This window comes from Malania oleifera, chromosome 6 (assembly GCF_029873635.1).
Source record: "Malania oleifera isolate guangnan ecotype guangnan chromosome 6, ASM2987363v1, whole genome shotgun sequence".
Taxonomy (NCBI): Eukaryota; Viridiplantae; Streptophyta; class Magnoliopsida; order Santalales; family Ximeniaceae; genus Malania; species Malania oleifera.
Genome location: NC_080422.1, coordinates 42774131 through 42801211, shown reverse-complemented (window position 1 = coordinate 42801211; position 27081 = coordinate 42774131). Strand labels below are relative to the sequence as shown.

The 27081-nt window shown below is 38.3% G+C and overlaps 1 protein-coding gene across 2 annotated transcripts in view; it reads right to left on the bottom strand.

The window, feature by feature from the left end:
* LOC131158057 (mediator of RNA polymerase II transcription subunit 8) overlaps positions 1 to 26840 on the bottom strand; it is a 113284-nt gene extending 86444 nt beyond the window's left edge. For both annotated transcript variants that reach the window (XM_058112618.1, XM_058112619.1), the window contains exons 1-2: positions 25731 to 26840; positions 12978 to 13102 (exon numbers count right to left, since the gene is read on the bottom strand). In XM_058112618.1, coding sequence (XP_057968601.1) covers positions 12978 to 13102; positions 25731 to 25942 — 337 coding nt within the window. In that variant the 5' untranslated portion in view covers positions 25943 to 26840. The remainder of the gene's footprint in view (positions 1 to 12977; positions 13103 to 25730) is intronic.
* Between the last annotated feature and the right edge of the window lie 241 nt (positions 26841 to 27081).

Sequence of the window (27081 nt, the reverse complement as noted above, 5' to 3'; positions counted from 1 at the left end):
ATCTCCGTTTCCTCAAAAATTCTTCTAGCCAAGTAGCTTTATTAGTTGATGTTAAAGCTTGATATACATTGTTGGCCTACAAACTAACAGCTTAAGCTTTTAGGTAAAGTGGTAATCTAACATGGCATCAGAGCTGGTTACCAAGAGGTTCTGGTTTCTAGTCTCGTTGTGATTTATTGTGTGGTATTTTAAAAATGATTAAATTCCCTATAATGGGTGATATTATCGTGTCTTTACCTCTCCATGTGTTGACGAGCTGCACTTGCGAGGGAGTGTTAAAGCTTGATACACATTGTTGGCCCACAACCTAACAACTTAAGTTTTTAGGTAGTAGTAATCTAACAGTTGATATAGGATACCAATCCAGCCCCTCAATCATAACTCAACCCTCATCCTCCTCTAAAAAGAGATTCTTGTAAAATTCAACAATTAGGACAGCAATGCGGCTAGGATCCCCAATAACCTCTCCCTTATCATTCTCAAGTTCTTCAATAAAGTTCCTTCTTCTTCAACCAATCGCCACACTATGTAAAAGCCTAGAATTACAATCTCCATTCCTAACCAAGGAATTAAATTTCGATTGAAATTTCAAAATTTCCATCGAAATTTCAAATTTCGAGGAGTCTCGAAACGAAATTGAGATACAAATTCGATTTTGCAGAAACTCAACCAAAATTTTGAGATTTTGGAAAATTTCAAACGTAATTTCAAAAATTTCGGTTGTTCTTCTGAAATTTTCTAGAAATCATGGGGGGAAAAAACAAAAAAAAAATAAAATGGAGGCGGAAATTTAAATGCTGCTCTCTGCCATTGTTTTGCTTTTCCCACGTGATTTGTTGGTTCTTCTTCTGCAACCCGTGAGTATAGAGTGAGGCTGAAGACCCTACTGGCTACCAATGAAAATGCCTACACAATAATGCAAACAAAAGGAAAAATTTTTCAATAAATTAGCTTGTAGCATGCATTAGGATACATACATCAAGGTCCTTGACAAAAGGTTTCTTCTACTTCTATCTTCCACCTTCAAACTTCAAAAACAAACCCTAGATTTCAGCTGCCTCCTGCCTCACCTTCAAACTCCGAAAAGCCCTAGCCTTTGGCTCCCCTCCAATGCTCCAACCCTTTGACCCTCTTCTCTCTAGCCTTCAGCTTCACCCTCCACCTCCATCTCCCAAGTTGCAGCCAGCAGCAGCACCTCCTCCCATCGCTGCAATCTCCCTCCCACAAAGCTGCGAACATGACCAAGCAGTCGAGTCCACAAGCAGCAGCAAAAAAAAAAAAAAACGGAAAGGCAAAGCTGGTTTTAACTTTAAAGTTCCTTAAAATCTCCCTCCTCCCCAATATATTTACGAGACTGCACCTCCTTAAATCCTTATTCTCTATTAACCTCTCCCATTTACCCCCTTGATCCTAGATTGCTAGTAAATAGTAAATAGTAAGTTTATTAACTAAATAAAATTAAAATAATCTACTATTTATTAGCTTATTATAGTATAAATCATTTCATTTATTTGAATAATTTAATTTCCAAAATTTATTACTTAATATTAATTTTGTAATTTTAATTCAATAATTTAATATTTCTCGTAGCTATTAATTTATCTTGATTTAGCATCTAAATAATTTTCTTTTAAAATTGTAGAGTAACATCTAAATAATTTTCTTTTAAAATTTTAGAGTAATTTAACACCTTATCATTATAGTCTAGTAATTAAATAAATTAAAGTAATGTACTACTTATTAGCTTATTATAGTTTAAATTATTTCAATTATTTAAAAATTTTAACTTCCATAATTTATTAGTAATTTTGTAAATTATCATTAAATTTCATAAATTTAATTTAATATTTTAATGTGTGTCTTATTTATTAATTTATATTGATAAAACAACTTAAATAATTTCCTTTTAAAATTGTTGACTAATTTAACGTCTAATTATTGATTCATTGTAATCTTGTAATTGTAGGAAAGTAAAATTATTTGCAAAAATGTCTGAAGGAAGAAAACAAGATCCAGCATAGGAACATGGGTACCCGATGCCCAACGTAAAGAATGGATTTATTTGCAAATACTACAAAATACAAATGAAGAGTGGTGGTGCAAAAAGATTAAAAATGCACTTAGTAAATTATGACCCACAACATAATATAAAAATCTGTGACAAAGTACCTCCAGAAGTAGAAATTTGTTTTAGAAAGAAAAACAGCAACTTAGGCAAAGAAAATAAAAAAAATGGAGGAAATAAAATATAAATTGCGTGGCAACTTGATGCAACCTCAACATATTGATAAAGAGGACGACGATGTTCATGATATTGCACACCCATCAAACATTTCTCCCTATAAGAGCTTTGCATACCATCGAGCATTCTATGCTTCAAAACAGACAGAATAGGAAAGAGACCACTCTCATAGGTTTGTAGGTGGCCAACAAGGAGGCAGCTCTAGGGCTGGTAGTAGTGGAGGGCGACCTCCAATGAGGCAATCTCAAAGTGTGAGAGAGCCAGAAGCAAAGCCATATATTTCAAAGCCTTCTCAATATTGCAAGTCAGGCGTAGCAAAACAAAAAAGCTTGAAAAATTTATTCAAAGGAGGTAAAATAAAAGAAGAAATGAATAGGTTGATTTCAAAGTTTTTTATATATTAATGTTCCACCGGAGAAAGCAAAATCACCTCATTTTAAAAACATGGTGTGGGGTTGCCAAGCAGCTGGAACAGGAGTTAATCCACCGACACCCTATGAAATTAGAACAAAATACCTTGATTTATAGGTAAAACAAATGGAAGGCCACGTAGAAGAAATGAAGAAAAAGTGGACCACATATGTGTGTGGTGGATGGACAAGCCCTACAAAATTATCCATCATAAATTTCATAGTTTACTCGAAAGGGAGCACAATTTTTCTAAAGTCAATAGATGCTTCTAACAAAATAAAAGACCATGAATACATATGTTCCCTATTAAAACATGTTGTGCAAGAGGTAGAAAAGCAACATGTTGTCCAGGCGGTGACCGATTATGGCAGCGCCTACAAGAAAGCGGGTCTAAAATTAATGAAAAAATTCAACTTGTATTGGACTCCTTGCACTACCCATTGTATTGATCTCATTTTTTAGGAGATTGGAAAAAAAGAGGCGATAAGCACAATGATCTTGCAAGGGAGACAGATCACTAATTTTATAAATAACCATGGATGGTTGCATGCTAAAATTAAGGAGCACTGTCAAGGGGATATTGTGCATCTAGGAGCCACACGATTTGCTACAAACTACATTGCCCTTGATAGCTTACCAAAAAATTAAAAAAAGTAGGCTTAAAATCACTATTCACATCTGATGAATGGGCTGAACATGCCCTTGGTTGAAATAAATTTGGTAGAGAAATTGAAAGCACAATCCTTAACCATCAATTTTGGGATAGAGTGGCAAAAGTTTGTAACATTTATGAGCCTATATATCGAGTATTGCATATAATCGATAGTCAAGTGTGACCAACATTAAGAGTTGTGTTTGAAGCAATAAGGGTGATGAAAGAGGTCATTGAAGTAGGTGCAAGAAGGGCAAGAAGTGCAAGATGGTTTCTCAAAGTAATCAATGACTGGTGGGAGAGAAGTAGAGAACCCTTGAGCATCCTCTTCATACAGCAGGTATAAAATATTTATAAATTTCAAGAAATTCAAATATCAAATTACATATTATATATTTACATTTTACTTTAATTGATTGACAACTTATTTTTTAAATCCAAAATGTCAATACAAAGAAGGTGTTAGGGAAGATCCTTATTTGCTTGATGCAGGTCATAAAGTTTTTAACACCCTTGAGCCACATTCCTCTAGCCTAGATCAAATTGGAAATGAGGTATATTTTCAAAATAAAAATTAAATAAAATAAGTCTTAATCCATGTTTAAGTATTTAATAACAATTTTTTTTTCAGATTTTTCTATTTAGAGATGCAAAAAGAAGCTTCAGAGAAGCAGCTGCTAAAGTAGCTAGGCAACCATGGCACTTGGTAAGTATTTATATATAAATGTACAATACAAAGTTACAAACTTCGGGTACAATCTACTAAGTACTAACTTACGTACTTAAAATATCTTGCACAGCTGATTGGTGGATGATGTATGAATCAAGTGCTCCAATCCTACGGAAGCTAGCATTGCGCATTTTACAACAAACTGCATCTTCATTAGCTTGTGAACGAAATTGAAGCACATTTGCACTCATTCACATGAAGCGAAGAAATAGACTAGTGAAATAGACTAGTCTACACCAGACTTCAGCAGTTTGTTTTTTGTTATTACAACATGAAGCTTCAAATAAGAGATAGGAAAGTCAAAATGGACAAAGTGGCTGAACAAGATCCCCTGGACCTTCTTGACATATCAGTTGAACTGGGTGACGAGGATGAGTATCCACTTTTCTAGTGGATTAGACCATCCCATCTTGATGAACGAGATGAAAGTCCCCACCCACAAATGGCCAAGCATGCATGAGATGACTTTGACATTGATGTTAACCAGATAATGATAGAAGAAGTAAAATCTAGCAGCGATGATTCACTAATGAATCTTGGGTCTAGATATGGAACTTCATCCACTATGCCCTCTTGTGGTGATGATGATAATGATAATGACAACGACGATGTTGGTGGTGACAGATGTAACCCCGGCAGTAATACTGGGCAAGGTGGTGATGGTGGGTATTATGGAGGAAATGAGTGATGGCAAGATTATAGACCAGAAGTTGAATGTACACATCCTCCCCAACAAGAAGATGAGGGTCTACAAAGAGACGCATCTAGTTGATAAGCAATACAATAGTATGCATCAAATCGAAAAGGAGACATTTTCCCCTAGTTTGGAATCCATGAGTATAGGAATAGAGCATGACTCTAATAGTTACAGTGGTCATGAATCTACACAGAACAGTTCCTCACAATCAACATATGGCCAACCATTTCCGTATGCATATGAGCAGGCACAACAATATGGAAATTGGCAACCACATACCTATGGGTATGGACAAACAGACCAAGAATATGGGTATGGCCAGTATGTAAATGCAAAAAAATCTTATGGACATACACAATAAGTAGAACCTCCAAGAAGACATCCTAGTACAAGACGATCTTCTGGCCGAGAAGAAATTGCCATGAATCAAATGACTATGGAGGAGTATAAACAACACATATACACCTATACTCAATATTTTGGAAATTCTATGACATGGAGTGATTATTGTAAACAATATATGTCATCTCGAAATCCCAATGATAGGGATAGGAGAGATGACTTTGAGCCACCAAGAAACTCCATGTGGTATTAGATCATTAAATGTTTGATATTCATCGAAAATGTAATTGTTTAAAAAGATAAATTTGTTGCCTTAAATCGTCAAAGGAATAGCTTCAAAACTTTATAACCATTTGAATGTTCTTCACTTCATATCTTGTTTCACAACATGCAATTTAATACCCTACACACTAAAAACTTGTCACATATGCATTTTTTTAAAATGTATTTTGATACCATTTTAAGCATAATCATCTATTTTAATATTTCCTAAAGTTTTATTGTAAATTTTCATCATTTACTATAAATTTCCGTAATTTCTTCAAATCAAAATCAAAATTTCCATTAAAATTTTCGTAAATTGAGACCATCGAAATTTCCATTGAAATTGAAATTCAAGTCCTTGTTCATGACCCAATTCATTCTAGATTTTTGTCTCCAACTCATCTCTTCTTTAAAAACAACTTGTTCAAATTCATTAGATAATTGGACTCATCTACCCACAATGTCTACAGAAAAAGGTGCCTTAGTCAATCTATAAATCGCACACTGCTCCTCAAGAATTTTTTTCTTTTTATTGACCGAACATCACCAAAAGTCTTCTTATTCGATTTTTTTACTTGTTTTATATCTCAATCTTTCATAAAATAAAAACCTTCCCAACCTTCCGTAGTGCACTCACCCCACCAACTCCTAACCAAGCTCTAAAAATCCAAATGAGTCAACCACAAGCTTTCAAATCTAAATGGAATAGGGCCCCACTTAACAAGATTAGATTCAAGAACCAAAGAGCAAATATTAGAAATCACACTAGGGAGTATTTCTTGAGTAAGGGTTGCAAAAGTATCTTCCCATTCAGTGATATATAGAAACCTATCAATCCTAGTAGCCAACATCCTATTCCCGTTTGCAAACCAAGTAAACTAGGCATTCGATAGTGGAATATCCCTCAAATCACACTCCCTAATCAAAGTATCGAAACACCTCATGCTTGAGGTGATTTCGGAACCTCCCAACTTCTCATTAGTGGACCTAATAACATCAAAATCACCCCCCCCCCCCCCCCCCCCAAAGAACACTACTGGAGAGAACACATTCCAAAATTGCAGCTAATTCATCCAAAAAGATATGCCTTAACCAAGGGTTATTCAGTCCATAGACAAAGGTAAAACACCATCAGCCCCTACCCTTGGCATCTAAATGAACAGAAGCAATCCAATTTGCTTGCAAATCTAGTGTCCCAAATTATCAAATACCCCCCGAGGAACCCATGGATGCTAACAAGTCCTAATCTTCGAATCTAGAGTCCCAAATGCTCCTAACAAGAAAACCGCCCACCACCGCTAATTTAGATTCTTGAAGCATAACTAGGCCTGCGGCTACCTTAACAATGACATCCTTAATCTAACAACATTTACCAGGACAGCCCAAACTCCTAATATTCCAACTCAAAATCTTCATTCTACCACCTTACTGCCCCCAACTCTCTTAAGCTTCCCCCTTCCATAGTTAATGGTAGAGGCTAATTTTTGCAATTCTTTTTCCACTCTCTTCTTCTTCCTTTCATAGGTTCTAGGGCAGACAACCACCTTAATAGTCTGGCTTTAAGGATTAACTAAAGAGCAACTCAATCTGTCTATAAGCTCCTGTGGCCCCCAGCTGTCCCTCTCATCTTCCAATGGATCAAGGGTTAACGTCTCCCCTACAAAACCTAATTCCATTTTGCAAGAAAGCTAATTTGTTTCAATTAGGTCAGCCACAGGCATAGGATGGATACCTTTGCTAGATTTAATTAACTCATTGCAAGTTGCAGAATTTATAGCCCCAGATTTAGGATCAGTCGCAGGATGGAATAAAGGCTGGGAACAAAAAATAATTATCCATGAAAGTATTAGCAGCCAAGGCTTCCTCATCAAAAAGATTCCTTGAACCTATAGAAAAGCTTGAAAAAACCTTACCAGATTGATCAGAAAAGGCAGACTGTTATAATTCCCTACCTACTTCAGAAAAGCCTCTTGCCCTTGGATTTTCATTTCAATCTTCGTCTGGAATCTCCAGACTTATTTTTAGTTCCTCAGCAGCCTCAGAATTTCCCACATCTTTCAACTGAGATGAAGTCAGAAAAACATCCCTATATTCCTGAATCTGTTCCAGCAGCAAGTTGTTATCATCTTCATACCAATTTTCCAATTCAGTATCAAAATAGGGAAGACTGCGTCTTTGTGTATTAGACTCTGAATTCTTCACATCAGATTCCCTGCCCATCTCCATACCTAATGTTCCTGTATTTTCCACAAATTTCTCTAAGAATCCAGCCTTCTTTGCAAAATCTTCCCTAGTTGCATTAACTGAAGATTCTTCTGAAACCTCGATAACTTCACTTCCAGTTTGTTGGAAAGAGGGACTAACAACAGATTTCTCTTTCATGTTTTTCAGTACTTTATGAGATTCCTATGATGCTTCCTGTAATTCTTCCATATTGGTTGGGATGCACGGAGTTACCTTCACAGGTTTCTCCCCCCTCCTTGATTTCTCAAGCATCACCGACTCTCCCTTTGATATCTCTAGTAGCTTCAAAAGCCCACGTGACTTTGCCTTTGTCTCCCCCAAAGGCAGTAAACCCAGGCACCATCATTCAAAGAAGGCCCCTCAGAGTATCCTGAGTTTTTAGTTAAGTTGGGCTTCTCTTTTTGCACCCAGACTAAACCTGCTAAGCCAGCCCATTTTTTCTTTCTTGGGCCTACCAGATATACAGGCTTTAGGGTAAGTCCTCCAGGCCCAAAACTTGTAATGCAAAAAATATTTCCCACTTCAATTACCTTCAGCCCATCTTTCAAAGCAGCAGCATTAGGAGGAAATTTTTTAAATTTTGAAAAATGCTCACTTTCCAAACTCAACAACTTTCCTGAGAATTCAGCAACCTTAGGAAGAAATTGTTTTAAATTTGAACCAGATTTGGGCCTAGATACTGCCTGAAATCTCTCCCTCCAAAATCCACACTTTCCAAACTCAATGACTTTCCTGTGAAACCAGCAGCCTTCGGGGGAAACTTTTTTAATTTCCAAATAAATTTGGGCTTAGATAATCAACACTTCCCAAACTAAACAACTTTCCTTGCTAATTTTCCGACTGGAATCACTGGAATTCTTCCATCTCCGATCAAACAGAAAGTCCATTTTCACCACCCCTGCATAGCTAGGCTCATTGGGAAGCCCATTATACAAAAGGTTATCTCCCTCATACTTCTCTATATCCTCGGAATCACAATTTCTACACAAAAACCTCAGTATTTTCTGCATATTTTGTTGTAATATGCCTTCATCTTCTTTCAGTGATTTGCAGAAAATCCACCACCCTGAAGCCTCCTTTCCCTCTGGAATTCGCAAGGAGAATCCTCCACCAGAATACAATAGTTTCTCTATGTTCGAGTTTGTTTGACACCAAGCGAATGATCAAAGACCCTCCTGGGTTTCTAGTCACTTTCACCCATGGATAAATCGAATTTTCTATCCAAAATTCAAAGAATTGTTGCTGAATCCATTTAACTTCATTATTTAGCAATAGGCAACAAGATTCTCATTTCCCAGATTTCTCTAGTCTTTTAAGAGTTCACAACATAGAAACCCACTCAAAGGAAAAAAGCCTCCTATCTATCTTGACTATGGAAAAGATGGCAGATAACTTCAAGAAGATTGCTTTTCTTTTCTTTTTTTTCCATTTTTTTTTCTTTTTTTTCCCGAATCTGTTGTTTCTCCTTTCCTTTCTTTTCTACTTTTCCTTTTCTTTTTTTTTTTGTCCTTTTCCTTCTGCAAAGTGAAGGATTAAACCATAATCAACTTGATGCCAAGCCTTTACCAGAGACCTTCAACTTCCATATCCATTAGAAAGAAGAAGAGAAGAAGAGTACAAATTGACGGAAGTTGCATCTGAGATATCAACCTGATGTTTTTTTTTTTCTGATAAACAAAAGAAATTTATTAGATGAGACAAGAATGTTCAACAGAAGAAAAAAGTGGAAAAGAAAGGAAATTTAGGAGCATAAGAAATCCTCCCTTTATAATAATAACAAAAATTACATCAGGAGATCATCATAATATAAAAGCCAAGTCAATGAAGCAGAGCCAACCAATCCCGCTGCAGGTCTCCCAAAGAAACATGATGAAAACAGCCATTAGCCAACACCCACAAAGACGCAAGATAAACCACACAACTCCAAACCAAATTATTAGCTGTGGCTTCCCTTGAAAATTTTGGCATTTCTCTCCAACCAAACACATAAAATAATGACCATAATAGTGCAATGTTACAAGGCTTTCCTATTCTTCCCTTTTCCAAACCCTCTAATGTGATAGAGCAAAACGCCTTCAAAGTGAAGGGAAAAATGCAGTCTTCACCACATATACCAAATAATTTATTCCAGACAGCCCAAGTAAAGGGGCAATGAAGAAAGAAGTGTGACTGCGTGAGCAAGTCTCCCCACTACTCAAACAAAGGACACAAACATCCGATAATAGGGCCTTATTAGGCCTTCTCCTCTAAAGCACATCATTAGTATTAGTTCTATCAAGTACCACAGTACAAATAAAAGCTTTTAATTTTTTAGGGAGCTTTAGCTTACCAAAGCAAAGAGTATAAAGCAAAAGGATCCTCATTAGGGTTGTGAGTTAGCTTCCCAAATCAAAGAGTATAAACCAAAAGAATCCTCACTAGGGTTGTGTGTCGAATAAGAGAAAAAACGATTTACAAGAAAAATCCCTAGAAATCTAAACTCCAAACCCTTTTATCAATCCCCAAATGAACGTGGAAAGAATCAAGGAAACTGGTTAGACGAGCCAATTCATCAATCTCTCTATCCTTGAGATTTCTCCCAAAATGGAAATTCCAAAAGAGATTATCCTAATGCAGAAGAAAAAAATCAGAAATAGGGATATCATGAAGAATAGAGGGTAGATAAAGACGGAGTAAAACAAAAAAGCTAACAAAAACTCCCTAATCCAAATGTCCTCCCAAAAAGAAATTTGCTCCCCTTTACCCAACATGTACTGGATTTAGGAAAGAAATAATCATAATTTGAGATATGATCTTCCAAGGACTCACATGAGTAATACTAACCCCAACTTTAGCATCCCAGTGAATTATCTTATGCCAAAGAGAATTAGATTCTAAAGGAAAGCACCATAATCTTTTTCCCACCAAAGAAATATTTTTGGACACCAAATTACCAAGACCCTGACCTCCCTACCTTTGATCTACACAGTCTCCCAACCTACAAGGTGATCTCTTTGACTCTCTTCCCCACTCAACCTCAAGAAATCCCTCATTAGTTTCTCAAGCTTGCACGCCACTCTCATAGGAATAATAATAACAATAATAATAAAACAACGAAATGGAAGATAAACACACATGGATAAAAGTAATCCGACCCCCTAAGTTGAAGAATGCCCCTTTCCATCTGTCCAGTCTCCTAGATACTCCCTCAAAAATAGGATTCCAGAAAGAATCAGCATTAAGACTACAACCTCAGGGAACATCTAAATAGATAATTGACCAAATCAAAACTGCACAAACCATAAACCTAACAAAAGGGTCAACATTAATGCCAAGGCCCACCAAACCACTATTGGAGAAGTTAAATCTTCAAACCAGAAGATCTCTCAAAAACCCAGGGGATGGTTAGCAAATTAGAAAAGAAACCCATGTTATTAGTGAGAAAGAGAATAGTATCATCTGTGAATTGGAGATGCAAAATGATCCTCATTTCCTACCTTAATCCCCTCTACCAGCCCTCTATCAACACCTCTCTCAATCATCTTGCTCAAACCATCAACTACAATAGTAAAGAGAAAAGGGGAACCATAGTTTCAAAAAGTGTCTATCATCGCCAGATTATGTTGAGACAAGAAAGCTGGTAATATGGATTGATTTGATTTGTTTTATCTCTCCCTGTTTCTACAACTACAACCAAGCATTTTTTCAATCTTACTAAATCTACGCTTCACAATAAGATGGAACATGAGTATCTTGCAAATTACTTCATTATATAAATTAAGAAAAAATTGCTCCATAGTTCAATATTGATTCAATAATTAATTACTTCTATGGAGTGGCGGGCATAATTATAGGATCATTACACAAGTTAGATCATTGATTTATGGTTTATTTTTTGCTTTTTTTTTTTGTACACGCCATGCTCATGGTCATTTTTTTACTCTTTTTTTTTTATCATTCTTGGAATGCATCTACCATGGTTCCAATAACAAAATATTTCTTTTTCAAAATTCTAGCATTTTACTTAAGTACACAATTTAAAAAAAAAAAAAAAACTGAATGAAAAAGCTATAATAACTACAAACATGATAAAAAATTCTCCATGATTTGTTTATGCATATACTTTGGCCTTCTTAATCATGATCTATGGATCCACCACTATCATTGGTTACTCATTAAGTAGTGAGGTCGATCATGTTTTCAATAAAACGAGGTTTTTTCTTTTTTTTTGGGGGGGGGGGGGGATAGAAAAAGCAGAAATTTCATTAAGAAGAAAGAAAGTATAAAAAGGAGAATAAGACGATGATTGGTGTCCATTAAAAAAGGAACTTATGCCAGTGTTTGTGTATTATGTGTACACATGCATGCATTCCCGCACAAGTGTGTGCGCAGCTGCGTGCATGAGTGCCATAGTCCCACATCGGATGTATAATTGGGCTTATAATGAGGGTTTGGACTCCAACTAAGTGAGGCGCGTTTATAGGACAAACCCGTGAGGCCAGTGGGCCAAGCAGACAATACCTCGTAGAGTTGGGCCCAAGACCGTTACATTTGGTATCAAAGCCACCCTAGGGGTACTGTCATGTGAGTGGATCTGCCCTGAAGGTATTATTATGTGAGTGGATTTGCCCCGGGGGTATAATCATGTGAGTGAATCCTACACAGAGATGTAAGCCACTTTAACAAGGATGTCAGAGATTGGACGAGAGGGTCTGTCGCAGTCTCACATTAGATATGTACTAGGGAGATCACACTGACAAGGATGTCAGAAATCGGACGGGTGAGCCTGTCATGAACTCACATCGAATGTGTACTAGGGAAATCATGCTGACGAGGACATTAGATATTGGACAGGAGAGCTTGTCACGGTCCCACATCATATTTGTACTAGGCAGATCTTAGGCTTATAAGAAGGGATTGGGCTCCAACTAAGCGAGGCACCTTTTATAGGTCAAACCTCTGAGGCCAGTGGGCCAAAAGTGGACAATACCTCACAGAGTTGGGCCTAGGACCGTTTCAATGGGCAAGCATACAAAATTACATGGGTATAACATATGCATGTACACACACATACAAATATAAATATACACACATGTACGCATCAAAATAAGAAAGAAAAATTAATGCTATGATTTCTTAATTACTACAATTTATAATCTCAATACTGTGACAAGTTTATCCAAAAGTATGCAAAGAAACTTCAAAAGCCCAAGACAAACTCATATCATAAACCATAGTTTACACTTATCATTAGTGTGCACTAAATAAGGATAATAGGTGTCTTATTCCTCATGATGATGCAAGTGGATAATCAAATCTATTTGGGTAAGAAACTTCTTTGCATGTTAAAAAAGGAGAAAATATGAGGAGATTTGTTGCTTTATGCCATGGTCATGTGAAGGGGATACGTGCATACTTGTAGAATTTTCCGCATTGACATTCTTTGGATGCACAACAAAAGCCTTGGAAACCTTCTTAATGTCTTCAACAATGTTGAAAAGTTCAAGATTCACCATAGAAAATTGGCCCAAAACATCCTGCCTGGAGCACAACATAGATATGTTAAAACAACTAATATAAAATAATTTTTCATAAAAAAGCAGCACCCACAATAAATCTCCAGAGTAAGGATCATGTGTTTACTTCCAATAAAGGCTTGTTTCTTTATTTCCTTTTCATAAATACTATTAATGGTTATTTGGTCATTTAGCATTATTAGAATGTGTTAGACTTATGTTAGTTAAGTGTGAGTTAGTAAGGATGTTATGGTCATTGGCATTGAACTTGACATATATATAAATAGAGGGACAGACCTGTCATTGATGTGAGGTCTTCCATTTTACCCAATTATTCAACATGGTATCAGAGCAAGATCCGACCTAAACCCCAATTGCATGACCACTGCTAAATCAAACCCTAAAACCATAATACCCCGCAACCTGCTGCTGTAGCAGGATCATCAGCATCACCAAAGTCCAGGAGCAGGTTCAGGAGTTGCTGAATAAAACTGCAGTCGCTGGGAAAATCCTGGATGCTGCTGTCCTCTTCAAAATCTCAAGAAATACCTCATATTTGCAAAACTAGCCACATAGCATGCCACAGAACCTGCTGATCTGCCAGCCTGAAAAATTTCACAGCCAGAGGAGCCTCCACGCACTGCCACGAACCAGCCAAAAGCCTGCAGTGCCAACCCCATGCACTGGTGCCTGAGTATTTTGAGCAGCCATTTTGCTCCAATTTCCTCCCAAATGTCTTGAATCCTTCTCCACACCATAGTACCAAGTTGTGTCATCTTTTTTGTCCAAAGATATCACCTTTTTAGTTGCTCACGTGTGGCATTCTAGGAATGATTGTTTGCTAATGCCTGAAGCTGTTGGTCAATGTTTATTGAGTTGATTAAGGCTTGGTGGTATTGCTGTGTTCCTGATTCGTTTTTATCTTGTTCATCGTGTGCTTTTGGTCTGCTCCAATTGGCAAACATTGTGTGTTGGGATGGTGCCATAAATTCCAAGAGAATATTGTTCGTGTGTGTTTCTGATTTGATACTGTATAGACGCTATTTGGTGCTGTTAGAGCTGTGTGCTGGTTTCTTGGGCCAGTAAATTTTTTGGTGCTGTGGAAGCCTTATGCTGGTTTAGTTGTGACTTAAGTGGTGGGTCACCTTATTCGTGGTTGCGCCAATTGTTCTGGTGCTGTATGTTGATTTCTTGGGGCTGTGTCTAAGTCTCTTGGAGCAGTGGCTGCATTTATACATTGATTTTGTAGGGCCACAGCAGTGCTATGTCCAGTCGTTGGTGACTTGTTCATGATTTAATCAGTGGTTGACTCGTTCATGTTTGTTTAGCTTGGTTCAGAAGTTCACTTATGCTTGTTTCGGTTGGTCCAAAAGTTCACTTTTGGAATCCCAAAAGCATTTTGCTTGCTGTGTATTTTTTATTTGCTTCTGTATCAAGGTTATGCGTGTGTTGGGATGGCCTCCTAAAATCCCAAAAGTGTGTTCCCCTCGTCAAGCTCGTGTTCGAGTGAACAACATACTATAACTATCTCAGAGGAAGAGTATTCAAGGTTCCTACAGTATCAAGAATCCCAACAAACATCTCATCAAATTGCATCTTCTGCTCAGAAGGATAATCATATAGTTTGTATGAAATCTAGTATCTCTCCAGTCCTTGGATTATTGAATCTGCTGCTACTGACTATATGACAGGTGTAACCAACTTCTTTTCTGCCCTCCAAGATTCTAAAATATATCTCAATTTACCTTTACTGATGGGTCCACAACTCCAATTAAGGGGATAAGAATAGTAAATCCTAATCCCTCCATCTCTCTTTCTTTTGTTTCGTTCAATCCTAAGTCCCTTTTTTAATCTCATGTCAGCTAGTGCACTTACAAAGGCACTAAATTGTTCTGTAACCTTCTTTCCTAATTCAATGGTTATTTAGGATTTGAAGACAAGGAAGACAATTGGCACAGGCCGTGAGGCTCGTGTACTTTACTACTTTGTCCACCGCAAGCAAAAAATTTCAAACAACATTCAAATTTTCATACCATTAGAATCTTCAAAGTCAGCTACTTTGAGCCTCAAACTAAAAACCACTAAAATTTTCCTTAACTATATTTCATAGAAAAAAGCAGACATCAAAAGAAAACATGATTTGAGTAGCGAGAAACACAATATATAAGCAGAAAATTAAAAAATAGTAGAAACAAGCATACAATCAGCTGAACAAGTGTTCCTTTCTTATAAATATGTGCATGCCAATAAGGAATAAAATAATCCTTCCACTAAAGCGTCTGGGGAGCAGATCATTGTGTGGTTACCAAGGTAGCATCCGTCAAGGATTGTGTGGTTGGGTCTTTCTCTATCTCCACGTTGTTAGAAATCAGTGGTTCTAGGGGATGGTGGTTTACATTCAGAGTATGGACCCATTATTTTTGCCTACAAGCTTCTTTTTTTTTAGGAGTTGGGTAGCCCCTTCGTAGCCTTCATTGTGTGGTTGGTGGGGATTTTAATGTCATTCGCTTTGCTAGTGATATGCTAGGGGTACTAGGGTGACTAATAGTATGAGATTGCCCGACTCGTTCATTCAAGATTGTGAACTACGCCATATTAATGTGAAGAATGGTCATTTTACATTGGTGGATTGAGGAGGTTGGAAGTTGTCTTCTTGTATTGATTGATTCCTGTTTATAAATGATTGGGGAGATTTTTTTCCCAAGGTCACTCAAGAGATCCTTGTTAAGCCGACTTTAGATCACTGCCCCATGTTTTAGGATGCTAATCCCATAAAATTGGGTCCCACCCCGTTCAAATTTGAAAATGTGGTTGATGCATCCTTCTTTTAGGGAGTTCATTAGACTTGGTGGAGAGAAGGTAGCGTGCAGGGTTAGGCGAGTCTCAAATTTCTAACAAGATTGAAGTTAGTGAAAAATAAGTTGGAAGTATGGAATTAAAATGTATTGGAGATTTAAAACAAAAAGAAAAAAGTGATTTTTGATGAAATTGAGTGCATCGATAGATGAGAGGAGTGTAGTTTGGCTAGCAAGAAGGATGGGGTTAGAAGGAGTCGCCTTAGTATCAACTTGGATTTGATCCATTTTCAGGAAGGTGTTAGTTGGAGATAGAATTCTAGGGTTAAGTGGGTGAAGGAAGGGGATTGTAATACCAAGTTGTTCCATGGGGTGGCTAATGGTAGAAAAAGGAAAATTTTTATTAAAGAATTGGAGATAAATTCAGGGGTTGTGGTGTGTGACACCAAAAGTATTGGGAGGGAGGAGGGGAGATTATGCACTTCCATAGGAGTTTGTATACTGAAAGACATGAGCATAGGTTGATAATTGATTATAAAGGGCTTTGATTGGAGCCTTATTGGGATGAACCTAGCTCTTTTCATTGGAGAGACCTTTTGGCTTAGAAGAGGTGAGGGGACCATGATTAAGATCGAAAGTAATAAGGCTATAAGCCCCAATGGTTTTACTATAGGTCTCTTTCAAAATAGTTGGGACGTGATTTGGAAGGACATTATGGAATTTTTTCACGAGTTTCATCGAAATGGGGTGGTTGGGAAGAGTGATAATTCTACCTTTATTGCACTTGTTCCTAAGAAAGAGTGGTCCAAGAAAGTAAGAGACTTTAGGAAAATCAGCTTGGTTATTAGCCTTCATAAAATCTAGGCTTAGATTTCATTTATAATGCTTAGAAAGGTGTTAGGGGGTACAATTAACTTGGAACAGTCCACCTTTATCAAGGAAAGACTGATCTTAGATTCGGTTATGGTCACTCATGAAGTGATGGAGGTGAAAAGGAGGGAAAGGAGTGTTATATTTATATTGGATTTTAAAAACGCATATGGCATGATGAGTTTGGGAGTTTTTGGATCATGCAATGGCTAAGAAGGCATTTGGAGAGATTTGGAGGAGATGGATAAAGGATGCTTATCCTTGGTGACCATGTCAGTGTGGATGGTCAACTGAAGTAGTGGTGATGTAGGAAGAAAAGTGGGCATTCCATGGATCATTTGGAACCAATTTGGAAGCCTATGTCAAAGAAGATGATTAATGGATTATTGGGTCCTAAACCCAAATGTGCTGAGTTAATTAGTCATTTATTAAGTGTGTTTAGTTTGCAGTAGGATTATGTTTTTTGGGGGCTTGTTTGTGATATTTGTGCAATTTAGGGTATGTTTGTAATCCAACGTAGTTTTAGGGATATAAATGTAATTTCATATTTTAGAGGATTTCTTATAAATAGTGTGTGAGCTAAGTAGGAGGTGATTATTGTTGAATCTGAATTGAGAAGTGAACGTGTGATTTCCCCTTTGTAACTCCTCTCTTCTCTTCTTTCTTCCTTCTTCTTTTTCCCTTCTCCTCTCCCACATACTCTCATGGCTGCAGATCCCTGATGCTGCCCTGCATCATTTGGTATCAGAGCCCGAAATTGATCTTTGTCTCCCACTTCAATCCCTCATTTTCCCCTCTCACTCTTATCCTCTTCTTATTCTTCTCTCTCTTCTTCTTTCTTCTCTTTCTGTTCTTCTCTGTCCTATACCTAACTCTTTTCCCTTTCTGTTCTGATCCTCTTTCTGTTCCTATTCCCCTGCTGCCCAGCAGCATCTGCCTCCTTCTTCCTCTTCTAATTCTCTCCCACAATTCTCTCAACTCCCTCTCTGATTTCTGATTTCCAGTCGCTGTCTTGCATCAAAATCAATGCAAATCACTTCCAATTTTTGTCAACCTTGCTTCAAAACCAGATAATTCCAACAATAAGTTCAGAAATTGCAGGACAATACCAAAAAAAAATGAAGCATAGTTCATCTGGAACTTCCAGTCATGTTGTGCCCCTCAAATCCAAACCCTGATTTCCAGCCAAAATTTTGCAACATCGCCTAAACAATTGAAAACAGAACCACGTCAAAAAACTCTCCCCACCCCCCCCCCAAAAAAAATTTCATCACCGTCCAATCACTGGATAAACCCCACATGCTGGCAAAAAACTTCCTAGCCAACAGCCCTTCGAAATCCCCAACTCCCTGGGTTTATTTCTGCACAACACCACCACCACTGTAATCCCCACCCCCTGATCTATCTTCGCCTAAATTTTCATTCGCTAGAGGAACCTCAGCAGAGGCTCATGAGCCGTCGATGCGCATGAGGAAACCTGCCAGTCTGTCCAGTATTTGCCAATTTTGTGAGAAATCACTCCAGCCAACATATTTTGGGTTTCTTCCATGATATTTTGATCTGCAGCATGATATTTTGATTGAGGACATGATATTTTGCAAGCAAGTGCGATAATTTGAGGCAAAAAGCTAGAAATTTGATTCCCAGCATCAAGAATCAAACAAAATTGCTGTCATCTGTAAGTTGCTTATGACGGTCTGTTTTACTTGAAGATTTATATATATATATATATATATATATATAAAGACACATTAAGAGGCAGAATATACAATCAGAGCAAGGATACTAAATCCTCAAAAAGAAAAGGAAAAACAAAAGCAAAAAGATAAAGAAAAAAAAAAGATTTAAAAAAAAAAAAAAAACTAGAATCAGCCAAGAAACCCCTCTTTAAACGCTTCCCATCATGGTTCACCCGTTCACCGAACACTTCAAATTAGCTAATTCCCTCTAACCCTTCTTTACCTTAGATTTACTACCATCAAGCCCAACTTCATTTCTGTTAATGGTTATTTAGTCATTTAGCATTATTATTATGTTAGTAAATATAAGTTAGTAAGGGTATTATGGTCATTGGTATTGTACTTTACATATATTATAAATAGAGGGAGAGACCTATCATTAAGGCTAGGTCTGCCATTCTACCCAATTGTTCAACATGATATCAGAGCATGATTCTGAGACCTAAACCCTAATTGTTACAACCACCATTAAAACCACAGCGTAAAACCCTAAATCCACTGCATATCTACCATCATGGAAGAATTTCCAGCAACACTGTTGCCCTAGAAAACAGCCAGCAGCTACCGGAAGTCAGACCAGTCACTGGAAATTTCCTGGGCGACACTGCCAGTTCAGGAACACAAAATCTACTATAGATTTTGCAAAAAGAACACCATAGTCACCCACAGACACTGCCGATCTCCACCCCCCCCCCCCCCCCAAAAAAACTAAAATCTCATCTCCAGACAGTACTTCACGCACCCTCGCTTGCCAATCAAAGGCTGCCAGGTCCAACCCCATGCACCACCACATGAAGCCACTCTCAGGCATGGTTTTGGCCTGAATTCATCCAGCAGTGCTCGAATCCCTCTATAAACATATTAATGAAGTTTTGTCGTGATGTTTTCTTCTCCAAAGATCTCACCTTTTTAAATTGCTCATTTGCGGCACCCGAGGAATGGTTGTTTGATGCTTCCCAAAGCTGTCTGTCAATGGTTATTGAGTTTATTGGGTCTGAAACAGTAAAATTTGCTGTGTTTTTTAATCAATGTTCTAATTCCTTCCATAGACCAAAATATCAAGCTGTTGGGCATGTGTTTTTCTCAAAGATCCAACCTTTTTCAACCATGCACTCGTGGTAACCCGTTAGCTGTTGTTCAGTGTTAGTCAAGGCCGTTGGGGAATCTCTTGGAGCAGTGGCAGTGTTTATAAACTGTTTTTATGGGGCTGTGGCAGTGTCATACAAGTTTTTTGGTGATTTGTCCATGGTAGTTTCAGTGGTTCACCTTGTTTGTAATTGCTCCAATTGTGTTCCAGTGCTGTGTGTTGGTTTCTTGGGGCTGTGTCCGAGTTTCTTGGTGCTGTGGCAGCTTGTACTAATTCATTTGTGGCTTGTTCATGGTGGGTCACCTTGTTCATGATTGTTCTAATTGTTCCAGCAATTAATCTTGTTATCATTGGTCTAAGTTTGCGAGTATTGGGATGGAGTTTGCAAATCCCAAAAGTATGGCTCCCTCATTAGTCACTTGTTTGAGTGAATCGTGTATTGTGATTATATCGGAGGAGGAATATTCAAGGTTTCTACAATATCAATCGTCTCAACAAGCCTCTAATCACATTGCATTTTTTGCCCAAAAAGGTAACCCTACAGTCTGAATGTCATCTAGTATCTTTCCCACTAGTTCTTGGATTATCGATTCTGCTGCCACTCACCATATAACAAGTGCAACCAACTTCTTTGCTGCCCTCCTATATTCTAAAAATCTACCTCAAATTACCCTTGCTGATGGGTCCACTATTGCTGTTTAGGGGATAGGAACAGTAAACCCTACTCCTTCCATCTCTTCTTCTATTTTATACATTTCTAATCCCCTTTCAATCTCATGTCAATTAATAAGTTTACAAGGTCACTAATTGTTCTGTCACTCCCTTTCCTAATTTCTATGGGTATTCAAGATCTGAAGATGAGAAAGACAATTGGCATAGGACGTGAGCCTCGTGGGCTTTACTACTTTAAGTCACTACTCCTCCCATTACTCCACACAGTCGCAGCTACACCACTTCAAATCCATTGTCACCTTGGCATCCGTCCTTGGACAAGTTGACAAGCTGAAACAGCTAATTCCTACATTAAGTTATGTGTCTAATCTGAAGTGTGAGTCTTGTCAATTAGGAAAACATCATCAACCCTTTGCTTCCCAAACCGACAAACGGGTGCCCTTTCATGCTAATCCATTCCGATATTTGGCGTCCTAGTCATGTTACGTCGAAGTTGGGGCTTCGATACTTTGTTATATTTGTTGACAACTACTCGAGGATGAGTTGGTTGTATTTAATGAAAGATCACTCTCAGTTGGTTAATATTCTTTGTGCCTTCTATTCTCAAATAAAGACTCAATTTGATATGCCAGCCAGGATACTTCATAGTGATAATGCTAAGAAGTACTTCAATACCCAATTCACTACCTCTCTGACTAATTCTAATATGATCCATCAGTCCTCTTGTACCTCTCCACGACAAAATGGAGTTGCAGAACCAAAAAATAGACATATTCTTGACGTCACTCAAATCCTATAGTATCAAATGAATGTCCCCAAAATTTTCTAGAGTGTGATGTTTTGCTCACAACTTGCTCTCTCATCAATAAAATGTTGTCCCCTATCCTTAGTGATAAAATCTCATATTCAATTATCTTCCCTAAAGCTCCTTTTGTTCTCCCTTCCTCCTCATATATTCGGACGTGTGTCCTTTGTCCATCAGTTAACTTCAGGAATGGATAAGTTGGATCCTTTTGCTATCAAATGTATTTTTCTAGGCTATTCCTATACTCAAAAAGGGTATCGATATTATAGTCATACTCTAAATCGATCCTTTGTTATCGCTAATGTCACCTTTTATGAGTCTACACCATACTACCTTGATTCCTTGAGTTCTATTGACCTTAATGACTCCCTTCCTTTGCCTTTTCGTCTAGATCCCGACCTATTATCTGTGATTAATCCTCCTACATCTTCATCTAGTTTGAGTCCTTCTCGTTGCTTGGATCACCCCAATTTCCAAGTATACACACGGTGAATCAAGGGAGGAGCCTCCTCCAGGTTCTACTATTGCGCCTCTAATTCCCTCGTCTGATGATCTTATTTCCCATGATGTTAATCCTCCTTTAGTTTTTCGGAAAGGTAAAGGCACTTGTACCCAAAATCCAATCTCTAATTTCATTGGCTATGATTTCTTCTCACCCTTGTGTTATTGTTTCGTTAGTACTCTGTCCTCTATTGCTCTTCCAAAGTCTATTTCTGAAGCCCTATCCCATTATAGGTGGAGGACTACAATGGTTGAAGAGATGCGTGTGCAACATGATAATGATACTTGGGATTTAGTATCAAGAGATGCGGTACCTCTTCCTCTTGATAAGTCTGTGGTTAGTTGTTATTGAGTGTACAATGTGAAAGTCAAACTTGATGGTTCTGTGGCTTGTTTGAAGACCTGCTTGTTGCTAAGGGATATGCTCAAGTGCACGGTTTGGATTATTCAAGCACATTCTCTCTTGTCACTAAACTTGCCTCAATATGTTTGTTCATCTCTTTAGTCACTACCTCTCATTGGCCTCTACATCAATTAGATGTGAAGAATGTTTTCCTACATGGTGATGTTCATAAAGAGTTCTATATGGAACAACCACCTAGGTTTGTTGCTCAAGGAGGGCTCAGGCCCAATGTGTCAACTTAAGAAATGATTATATGGATTAAAACAATCTCTCGGAGCATGGTTTGGCTAATTCAGTTTTGTAATACTTGAGTTTGGCCCTCGATGGTGTGCAGTAGATCACTCTGTATTTTATCATCATACTCCATTTGATAGGATTTTTTCTATTGTGATCACTGGCGACGATGATCGAGGCATCCAAGACCTAAAGCTTTTCCTACAAAGTAAGGTTTAGAATAAAGACTTGGGACCACTAAAGTACTTCTTGGGTATAGAAGTATCAAGATATCAAGTGAGAGTCGTCTTGTCATAGAGGAAGTATGTTCTTGATCTTTTAGATGAGATGGGGCCATTAGGATCCAAACTTGTTGATACACCCATGAATCCCAATAGTAAGTTAGTGTTAGATATGGGTGATTTGTTGCCTAACCCAGGAAGACTTGTTAGAAAGTTGAATTATCTCAAAGTCACTCGACCAGATATATCCTTCGCAACAAGTGTTATGGGTCAGTTTCTCGATTCCCCGAGAAAAAATCATCCTAATGCAATAATTCGCATTTTGAGATATCTCAAAGGAGCACCAAGGAAAGGTCTCTTAAATCAGGATCATGCTCACACTCATATTCAAGGATATATAGATGCAAATTGGGTCGGGTCACCTTCCGACCAAAGATCCATAACTAGGTATGTATCTTTGTTGATGGTAATTTGGTGTCTTGGAAAAGTAATAAACAAACTGTGGTGGTCAGGTCAAGTGTATAGTAAAAATATAGGGCTACGGCGCACACTACATGTGAACTTCTTTGTTTGAAAAAAATGTTAAAAGAACTAGGTTTTCCACATTCTCAGCCTATGAGGCTTATGTGTGATAATTGAGTTGCTATCATATTGCACATTGAAGTTGACTGCCACTTTGTTCGGAAGAAACTTGTACATAAGCTCATTACAACCACATATGTGAAGCCTGAGTTTTAGCTTGCTGATTTGTTCACTAAAGCCTGGGGAGGTGCTCGTGTGAAATTCATTTGTAACAAGCTAGAAGGATAAGATATACATGCTCCAGCGTGAGGGGGAGTGTTAATGGTTATTTAGTCATTTAGCATTATAATTATTATGTGTTAGAGTTATGTTAGTAAGTGTGGGTCAATACGGGTATATGGTCATTGGTATTGAACTTGACATATATTATAAATAAAGGGAGAGACCTATCACTGAGGTTAGGTCTTCCATTTTACCCAATTATCAACAATTTCCTCCATGATTAGACAAACTAAGGCCCAAGTTATCCAACAAACTCAAGTTTGAAGATCCTCCCAAAATTTTCTTAAGCTGGAATGGGCAAAATTCCAACTTCTTTCTTTTCTTTTTTTTTTTTTTTTTTTTTTTTTTTTTTTTTTTTGCTCCTTGTTAGAAACATCATCCTCAAAAATACTAATCCCATGTAAACCTTTTTGAGGAGGTGACAGCAGATATGATAAATCCTTGAGACAATCAACAGAGTTAGAAGAATAACCATGCTGACCCTGAATTTGATCCAGAGTAAGCCCCTCTCACAATCAAAATCACTACTACCTACACTAGCATCATCCAAAATATCCCCCCATCTCTTACTATCCTAACAAGAATTAGCCCTCTCACCAATTGACTCCTCCACTATACTTAATACAGCTTTTGAATATCTCAAGAATTTTTTTTCCCTCACTAGGTGAATCTCAATTTTCTTCAAGAAGTTTCTCATTTCAAAACCCAATTGCACTTCCTCAAGGCAAGTAGAAACTTTTTGACTCATCAAATTATCCACATTTGCTCCCTAAGCAGCTGAAATTCCTTCCAACAATAAAATCCTGAATTTCATTCTCATAAAAATTAATATCCTTGGAAGAAGTTCCCCAGTTTCATCCCTGAAACCCAGCCCACTAACATTCTTCTTTTGAACAAAAGAAAAATCACCCTCAAGAATATTAGTTGAATTTCTAGAAACCAACCTTTCTAATTCCACCTCCTTCTCTTTTCTGTTTTTATATCAGCTACTTCTCTCCTCTTGACCACCGTGGATCTGACTTGAGGTCAAGCAAAGCGCTGATGAAGCTGTAGTTTGCTTCAGCTACAAACCTACATAAAGACCCGCGGCCTCACAGGTTTAAAAGAAAGACTATGAGCTTCATTCTGATTGGGGACCCGACATTCAACCAGGATATTAAATCCAATAGGAATAGACTAGGCAGGCCCAGTTAAGGCATACCCAAAGGGTTTACTCTCTCGTTGACAAAGCCCAAAGTAGAATCATAAATCTTAATTTGGACCATATTAAGAGACAAGCCCATCAAAGGTTTTAATATGATTTTATAGTTATAAAACAACTAGCCCCAGGTCTACATTAATCATCAAAGACCCAAGCCCAACCCACCCAACCTTCATCAACCCTTCGTCTATACAGGAAACTAGCCACCTCTAGATTCAACCCCACAACTAGAGTTCTTGCCTTTAGCAACTTCGACTGATCAAACAAAGCAGGCAGAAGAGCTTCCTCTTGCATCTTCCCGCTAACAACAAACACATGTCACCTCTGACACACCCTTAGAAGTCAAACAAACACCACCAGCATCAATACTTCCTAAAACCAGCATCAGTACTTCCTAAAACCACCCGACTCCAAGAACAATTCTCAATGATCCTTTTTTCTATTTACACCATCAAAGTCGGGAAGAAGAGAGCTCACCAAAACACTAAATAATTCCTCAAATCAAAGCCATCCATCGCCTAGGAGGATCGACAGTCCTTGTCGTACGTGGAAAATTGATTGTATTTTAGTTGAAATGTCGTAAAGAAGCTTAGAAGGTTCATTCTCAATTATGAGTCTTCAAGAGTGGATGTAGGCACCTTGTTAGTCCAAATCACCATAAATCCATTTGCGCCTATCTACACTATTATCTTTAATTTTGATATACATGATTGATTGAGAATTGTTCGTGCTGTGACTAAAATGGACTTCTTTGGTTTTTAGTATTAACCCAAAATCCTCACCCCCTCTCACCCCCAGGTTGGGTAGTAATTGGACCAACACAGCCACTCTATTCTAAATTTTCGTCACTTTGGCACATGTACACCAAAAACAAAGCCTCAAGGCCCACTAGCTTTGGCACACATGAAAATGATAAATAATGGAAACAAAAACAAACTCCTTTGACAAACACCCAAAATAAATTGAACTATGTCTAAGGAAAATTTTGGCAGCAAAATAGTACCAATATGGCACAGGAGTCTAACATGGAGCACGCACACACAGGTGTGATTATGTTATCTGCTTTTTCACTATTCCTAATAGAAAAATTAAAATCAAATGGTCAAAAATGGTTAGCAACTCAGACACTTATTTAGTAAAACTTTACTTTCAGAAGCAATAAAAAGTGCTTCCAAAATGCTAATCAAATCAATAAAAATTTCTGAGATTTCTCAGCTACCAAACAGAAAATTAGATATGCGAACAAGTGAAAAGGACCAATAAATCCGAGAGAGAGAGAGAGAGAGAGAGAGAGAGAGAGAGAGAGAGAGCGAGATATGACCATTTGGGAACTGAATTCGTGCGAGCGAAGACGTCGAATTCTTCGAGGATACGAGAGATGGCTTTGAAAAGGCTTATGGCACGGGTTTTAACAGATTCAAGGTTGAGCTGTTGTTGAACAGCCGTGTTCAGCCTCTCTACCACCTTCGGCGGCTGCGTCTGCTGCTGTTGAGATTGAGATTGATCTTGAACTACTCCTTCCATGGCTGCCATGGACAACGAAGAGGAGGAGAGAAAGCTACTGAAAGAGAACGCCGCAAAAGCGGAAGCGAAAGCGGAAGCGGAGGCGGAAGCGACTGCGAAAGAGAAAAGCTCCGTTCCAGCGAACGCCGGCGAATGACTGCGAGGTGCAATGTCTTGCAGTTAGAGGGTTCTAAGGGGAATCAGAACCAGAGCGTTACGGAGATGAGGAGCTGAGTCCCGATGAAAGCGATGACTACGGGTGGCAAACTGACGAGTGACTCGCCCATTTAAAACGGATTCGGATTTGATAGATTCGACCCGTTTATAAATGGATCAACTCCGAACCAATCCATTTATAAACGGGTTAGACGAGTCCGGGTCGAGTGACCCAGTTAGCTTCCTACGTATACTTAATATTTGGTCCCTGAAGGCTGAAAGCCTGAAACCCCTAACCTAGCATGCACGCGGCGCTGGCGCAGCACTTCTCCGGCTCCGCCTTCCCAGTTCCCACTATTATGGACCCTTCACCCAGTCACCCCGCGCTCCTCTGCCTCCTTCTTCCTCTCCTCCGCAGCCGGCAACCATCCTCTCTTTCACGGACCGAACCAGCCCCAAAATTTCCATCTTTGCCGCACGCCGTTGATTCAATCTTCGAACCAAAAGCCTGATCTGCGCCGCTGGTCATCTGAAATTTGAAGCTCCATCTGACCATCTCCTCCCTCATGGCTGTAGCACTACCCAGCACGCCGCACGCCATCTTGGCATCTTCCAATAATCCAGCTTCCAAGTTCTAAAATATGAAGCTCCTCCCTCACGGCTTCGCTTGAGTGCTCAAACCCCACTTCTTCTTATTCTTCTTCTTGAACTGAGAGAGAGATATATTCTTAATTTTTTGTTTTAAAATTTTAAAATAAATAAATTATTTTTTTTTAAATGGGTAACCCATGTTCCTATTAAACGGCCAGGTCAGGATTTACATGGTTGTGGCCTATTTAACTCCGACCTATATGCGATTCGACCTGTTTACAATTCGACCCGTTCTCAACCCATTCGAATCCAGCCCATGTTTCTTAGTAACTAAATGAGAAAGACATCTCCGCGGCGTAAATTACTCTAGTACCATCCGAATTTGATTATATCGACACCCTTAAGTTAATTTTAATAAATAA